Raw genomic sequence first — 7451 nt, 5'->3', positions numbered from 1 at the left:
AAAAAAGAAGAAGAAGGAAAAATGAAAGCTTCAGAATGCAATATTGAATTCTAAAATATTCCATTGTGTTCATGCAGAACCTGTACATAGACCAAGAGGCAATTGTTCAAATAAAACAAGGAGATACTGCATGGTTTAAAATCAGGAAAGGTGTGCTCTAGGGCTGTATCCTTTAAATATGCTTATTCAATCTATATGTTGTTGTTGTTAAGTACCATTGAGTCAATCCAGACTCACAGTGACCCTGTATAAAGTTTCCGAGGAGCAGCTGCTGAGTTTGAACCACCGACCTTGCAGTTTAAACCGACTTTGCCATCCAGCACATTATCCTGCATTGCCACACTAGTAAAAAATCCAAGAAGATAGATTATATGAAGAATGTGGCATCAGGATTGGAGGAGGCGCCTTAACAACCTGAGATATGCAGATGATAGACTCTTGTTTGCTGTAAAGGAAGACAACCTGAGGTACTTGCTGATGACGATGAAAGATTACACAGCCTTCAGTATGAATTACAGTGTAATATAAAGAAAACAAAAATCTTCACAACTGAACCAACAAACAGCGTCATGATAAATGGAGAAAAGATTAAAGTTGTTACGGACTTCATTTTACTTGAGTCCACAATCAACACTCATGGAAGCAGCAGCCGAGAAACCAAACATATTTGCATTGGGCAAATATGCTGCAAAAGATCTCTTTAAAGTGTTGAACAACTAAGAGGTCATTTTGAGGACTAAGGTGTGCCTGCCTGACCCACAACAATGGTATGTTGAATTGCCTTAAATGCAGGTGAAAGCTGGACGATGAAAAAGGAAGACTGAAGAACTGATGCATTTGAATTATGGTGTTGGTGAAGATCATTGAATTTATCATGGACTGCCAGAGGAAAGAACAAATCTATCTTGGAAGAAGTATAGTCAGAATCCTCTTTAGAAGTGAGGATTACGAGACTTCAGCTCCCATACTTGATACATGTTATCAGGAGGATCCAGTGCCAGGAGAACGACATCATGCTTGGTAAAGTAGAGGGACATCAAAAAAGAGAAAGACCCTCAGTAACCTTGATTGGCACAATGGCTGCAACAATGGGCGTAGGATGGCATAGGACCTTGCGGCATCTCAGTCTGTTGTACAGACTTGGTCACTACGAGTAGGAATGGACTCAACAGCAGCATCACCACTAATAACAAATGTTTTATGTGGATAATATTTTCTTTTATTTTTTAGTCTTTCTTTGTTGTCTACATATATTAAAGTGGACATTACTTATCTTTAGAATCAGGAGAAGTAATAAAGTTAATGCTATTATAGAAAGTAAAACAACAACAACAACAACAAAAGGAACACAATGCCAGGAATTACTGCTTCCTGACGTAGTTGTGTTTTGAGTCAATTTTTTCCAAGATGATGCAGTAGCAATTGAATGGTGAACATCCTGCCGCATTAAGTTGAATCAAGGTGGAATGTAAGGTTGAGTAGACTTGATGGATTGCCCAACCCACTGGGGCCAGAGACTTGTTGGAGGGCAGTGCAGGATGCATAATCTGGAAGTGTTGGATGGTGCCAACATTTAACATGCTCAACTATTAACTGAAAGAAAGGCACACCACGAAAGAAAGACCTGGTCGTCTCCTAAAAAATCAGTCATTGGAAACCCTACGGAGCACAGTTCTACTCTGACACACATGGGGTTACTACGAGTTGGAGTTGACTCCATGGTAACTGTGGTCAGTGGGGGCTCTTGAAACAGAGATTTTGGAGAGGGGCAGATATTCACTATGACAAAGTCTAGGGTTGTTGTTGTTGTTAAGTGCCATCGAATTGGTTACGACTCATAGAGAACCTGTATAGGGTTTTCGAAACTGTAAATCTTTGTGGGAGCAGAAAGACTGATCTTTTTCTCAAGGAGTGGCTGATGGATTCAAACTGCTAACCTTGTGATTCTTAGTCAAGTGCTTATCCTACAGAGCCATTGCACTTCCAAGTCTAGGGTTGTTGTTGTTGTTGTCATTAGATGTTATTGAGTCAGTTCTGATTCATAGTGACCCTATGTACAACAGAACAAAACTGTGCCAGCCTCACAATTATTGTTACACTTGAGCCCTTTGCTGCTACCACTGTGTCAATTCATCTCATTGGGGGGTCTCCCCGTTTTCTCTGATCCTCCAATTTACCAAGCATGATGTCCTTCTCCAGAGTCTCGTCCCTCCTAATAATTTGTCTGAAATATAACAGACAAAATCTGGCCATCCTGGCATTCTGGGTGTGCGTCTTACAACACAGATTAGTTTGTTCTTCTGGCATTCTATGGTATGTTAAATAGTTTTCTCCAACACCATAACTCTAATGCATCAATTGTTCTGTGATCTTTGTTTGACCATGGAAATGAAGCACTGAAGCAGGGTAGGGTGTGGAGGGGGGAGTTGGAAAGTTATTGAACACAAGAAAATGGAAAGACTAGGAAATGGAAGGGCCAGAGGAAAGAATGGAACAGTACCTACTACAACAGTGGGCATGTAAGCTGACAGCAACTTTAGAAGTCATCTGAAAGATAAGGAACTCAGGTCCCATAAGGCACAGTCAAGAGCAAATCTAGAGTCTCCACCACTGTCCCAGTCTCACTCTGACCCTCTTTGTTTGTAGGGACACTGGAGTCAGTCCCTTGTTTTTAGAAATCTCCTTCAGCCACCATGGGAAGAATTAGTGGTGTTTCTCATGTCCCCAAATCCACTAGCCTGTCCTCACTCCATGACCTGGCCATGTCCACAGACCACAAGATGGACAGTACTTGGTATCTGATCCCCAGAGTGCTTGCATGACCTTGAACACTGACTGAAGGCCAGGGTCTCCCCAAGCCCAGCCAGTTTGATTGATGACACTCAGGGGATCAGGAATGGACCGGCCGGGAGCCCAGTTTTTCATATAATTCACCCAATTCTCAGTTTGATATATTGTGGGGATGTGCATGTTGCTGTGATGCTGAAAGCTAGATCACCAGTGTCTCAAATGCCAGCAGGGATGTCCATGGTGGACAGACTAGGCAGCTACTTCAAAAACTCAGTCAGTGAAAATGCTATGGATCTCCAGAGACCATTCTCTGATACAGTGATGGATGAGAGTCCCCTCGGTTGGAAGGCACTCAAAAATACACAGTGGCAGCAACAACAGATTTGAGCTTACACCAAAGACAATGACTATGGCTCAAGGAGCTCTGGTAGCGTAGTGGTTAGGAATCAGGCTGCGAACCGCAAGGTCAGCAGTTCGAAACTACCAGCTGTTCTGCAGGAGAAAAATGAGGCTTTCTGCTCCCATAAAGATTCACAGCCTTGGAAACCCTGTGCAGGGTCTCTATGAGTCGGAACCGATTCCACGGCACATAATAACAACAACATGACTATGACACAGGACCAGGCAACGTTTTGTTCTGCTGTACAACTTTACTGCCACAAGAGGGCCTCACAGCGCTGATACTTAGAAGAGGTCCCCACCAACAGGACTGCTTCTTCATGGAAGGAGAGAGCTCTGAAAAGACCAAGTGGTACATGGGATGTCTCTGTGGCAAGGCCCTGGGAAAAGCTATTTCAGTCCTGCTATCTATTCCGTGTTGGAAGAAGTGCAGCCAGAGTGCTCCTTGGAGGTCAGGATGGCCCAGCTTTGTCTCTCATACTTCCGACATATTGTCAGGAGAGACCAGTCTCTGGAGAAGAATATCATGTTTGGTAAGGTGGAGGGTCAGAGAAAAAGAGGAAGACCCCCAATGAGATGGATTGGCCAAGTGGCAGCATTGATGGACTTAAGCGTGGCAAGAGTAGTGAGGTTGGCCCAGGATCGGACAGTGTTTCGTTCTGCTGTGCATAAGGTTGCTATGAGTCAGTACCGACTCGATGGCACCTAACAACAACAACAATCTACTCCTGGGTGCACAGCTTCACCCTACTGCTAGGCTGGTAGCCCCCCCACCCAACCATTGTCTCCCTTCTGCTCCCCCAAACGTCCCTCCTGACACCTCACCAGGGTGTGGATGCCAGAGTGCTCCCTTGGCTTTGTAGTGATGGTGGTGGTGGTGCTTGTGGGGTTTTGTCTCATAGCAGCCCTGTATAGCAAGGGAGGGGAAACTTTTTTCTGTCAAGGGCCATTTGGATAGGCCAAGGGTCATTCATGGGCAGTGCAAAATTATCAACTTAAAAATTAGCCTTCTATATTTAGTCAAACATTTAATTAACTCGCGCATAAATGAGTCCTCGTGTGGTTCTGTGAGTTAATGCACTGGACTGCAACGTCAATTTGAACCTCAAGGTCAGTGGTTCAAGCTCACCAGCTGCTTCTCTGAAACACTTAGGAGTAGGAACCGACTCAAGCATTTAACAAAACAACAAATGAATCCTGGTATGGTGCTGAGTTAATGTGCTGGACTGCAGAGGTGGTTTGAACCGCAAGGTCAGTGGTTCAAGATCACCAGCTGCTTCTTGGAAACCCTATGCAGGATTACTATGGGTTGGAACCAACTTAATGGCACTTAACAAGAACTACAATGGAGTCCTGGTGTGGTGCTGTGCGTTAATGCGCTAGACTGCAAAGTCGATTTGAGCTCCAAGGTCAGCAGTTCAAGCTTACCTGCTGCTCCTTGGAAATCCTATACAGAACTGCAGTTGCCTTGGCAGGGCCAGACCAAATGATGTCATGGGCTTTATACTACCTTCAGGAGCTCTGGTAGTGTAGTGGTTACAAGTTGGGCTGCTAACCTCAAGGACAGCAGTTTGAAACTACCAGCCATGAAATGATCTTTGTATGACTTTCTGCTCCTTTAAAAGATCTATAGCCTCAGAAACCCTGTAAAGGGTCGCTATGAGTCGGAACCAACTCCAAGGCACATAACCACCACCATACTGCCTGCAGGCTGGGCATCCCTCCTCCACCCCTTCAGTATAGGGTTACTGAGGTTGTAAATCTTTATGGGAGCAGAAAACCTCATCTTTCTCCAGTGGAGCAGCTGGTAGATTCGAACTGCTGACTGTATGGTTAACAGCCCAACTCATAATCCTTACATTACCAGGGTTCCTTTCCCTTGGCTTAGCTGGTCTAATTTCTTATTTTAGGAGGAAATTAGAGGTGCAGGTTCATACCCAAATCATCAATCTGGACAATGAGCCAAATGGGCTTAGGCACACAGAGGAGCAGGCAGAGGTGAAATACTGGGGTGAGAGGTGGAGACAGCAGGGAGGGGGGACAGGAAGGAGGGTACAGAGGGCAGCAATCAGCTCACATTTAGTCTTTCCCTTTCATCCACCAACTACTCCTCAGAAAACTTCTTGTGAGGCCTAGTCTCTTATCCCCTCTTTTAAATAAAGCCATGATGAGACCGTGATTCAGAGAAATTCCCACGCTTCAGCAACCTCAGGCCATTCTGAGGTTAATTCCAGCAGCAACATTAGAATCCCAGTCCTAGGATACAGCTCACTTCCTGCCCCAGGCCAGAGCTAGGAGGCCCACACTCACGCACCTCAGACCCAAGGAAGGCAGAATTAACCAGTTTTCCTTGCGGTTTTGTTTTGTGGGTCTTCTTATACTCTTGATTCTGGAATTTCCATGCATAACCCAAAAGACAAAATAACATACAAGTTCCACAGACCCAGCACCCAACCTCAACAGTTATCAACAACTTACTGTACTTCTTTCATCTCTACCCCACCGTTTTACTTTTCATTTTACAGCTTTAGGTATATTGAAGCAAATTCTAGATTCATGTCATTACACCCCAGACAACTTCAATATCTTAACAAGCCATCTTGTTCCACTTCTTGCTCTACAGAAGGAGAAATCAAAAACTGTTTTCAACTTTCCAGATGAAGTATGAAGTCCAGGGAGTTGAGGGACTGCCCATGGCTCCCAGAGCCTGAGAGAGAGCCACCACATACCCTGTCCCTGGCTTTTGCTCAAAACTAACCAATTCCTAATGCTGGTGCTATGGGAGCTGTTTGCACTCCTATAGCCTGGTAGGGTGGAGGGTCAGCCTGAGCCACATCCCACTGTGAACAGAGCTGGACAAGCCCTTGGGGACTCTGGTCCTCCCTGGTTATCCCCTAACGAATGTGGAAAGGGTACGAGCCACCCCCTGCAGGCAGCCACACATGTGTTTCTGGCTGAAACAGAAGGTTGGCATCATTGAAAAGGACAAGCTGGTAGACTCACACCTCCGTTTCCTCAACCACCAGATCTTATGGATCTTACAAACCTGATTGCCTCCTCAGAAGGGAAGAGAAATGAATAAGAAAACGAAGTTACTGCTGGCATTATTTTTAGAAACTGCAGTATGAACTTGAAGTATGAAAAATAAATGTCTTGAGAAGAGCAATGAAGGAAATGATAAATCCATGCCTCCAAAATGCAAGGAAACCCTGTCCATCTTGGACACCCATCCAAGGTTGATGGGTGTTAGAGAGCTGGGTGAGAGGGATTTCATCAGAGACCAGTGATGACTGAAGGGCTTTCAATTTGGTGAACAAACACATCCACGAATGATGTGTTAACAGCATTCTCAAAAAAAAAAAAAAAAATACGACTCTTTCAAAGCTTTCCAAACTGCTAGGAAAGGCAGTTTGGGAAGCAGAAACCATGAAACTTAAGCAGAAACCTATGCCTGGAACCATGCTTTAGACTCAGCAATAAGGCAGACACAAACATTCAGGATCTGCTTCCTGAATTGGAGTATTTAAAGGTGGTGGGGTGCTGCAGAGGATTTTCTGGGATTTGACCTGCTGCAAAGTTCACTCAAGCCTGAGGATGACTATCTATGTCTGAAGGACACCAACAGGTGTGCAACTCCCACCCTGGAGGAGCAGGATAGGGCATGAGATGAATGTGCATCTCCTCCAGACCACCTCTCCAGCTCATTTTGGAGCAACCTGGGCTCCCCACCCTGGATGATACATCATGCAGACCCTATAATGTATCTATTTCCCTTGAGTCCTCCAAGGCCTCCCTGTGTATTGCAGATGGTTGATGTACTTGGCTACTAACAGAAAGTTTGCATGTTCAAGTCCACCCATAGGCAGCTCAGAAAACAAAAAACGAAAAACCTGGCAATCTACTGCTGAAAAACTCAGACACTGAAAATCCTATAGAGCACAGTTGTATACAGACACATGTTAGGGCACCATGAGTGGAAACTGCCTTGATGCCATGTGATTGTGTGTGTGTGTGTTTTACTTCAAGTAGTTTATTAGGGAGCTGATTGAAGATTCATGGTAGTGGAGTAGGGAAGCGAGATGATAAAAGAAAGGAAACCAAGTGCACTAGTGAACAGGTTACCATGTGGTGACTGAGCTCCATCCTATTGAGGATCTCTGAGCAACAGCATGGAGGACACACCTCAGACCTCCATGAAGAGCAGGGAAGCTGGGTTGTTGTTGTTGTTGTTAAGTGCCATCGAGTCGGTTCCGACCCATAGC

The 7451-nt window shown here is 44.8% G+C and overlaps 1 protein-coding gene across 1 annotated transcript in view; it reads left to right on the top strand.

Annotated features, from left to right (window-relative positions):
- Positions 1 to 7451, top strand: part of SLC37A1 (solute carrier family 37 (glucose-6-phosphate transporter), member 1) — a 187925-nt gene that overhangs the window by 101627 nt on the left and 78847 nt on the right. Inside the window, exon 19 of the mRNA XM_006870849.1 lies at positions 5100 to 5200. Within this exon, the coding sequence (XP_006870911.1) occupies positions 5100 to 5200 (101 nt within the window). The remainder of the gene's footprint in view (positions 1 to 5099; positions 5201 to 7451) is intronic.

Source organism: Chrysochloris asiatica, unplaced genomic scaffold, assembly GCF_000296735.1.
Source record: "Chrysochloris asiatica unplaced genomic scaffold, ChrAsi1.0 scaffold00154, whole genome shotgun sequence".
NCBI classification, from domain to species: Eukaryota; Metazoa; Chordata; class Mammalia; order Afrosoricida; family Chrysochloridae; genus Chrysochloris; species Chrysochloris asiatica.
Note: the sequence above shows the minus strand (reverse complement) of the source record. Positions and strands in the feature narration are given on the sequence as shown.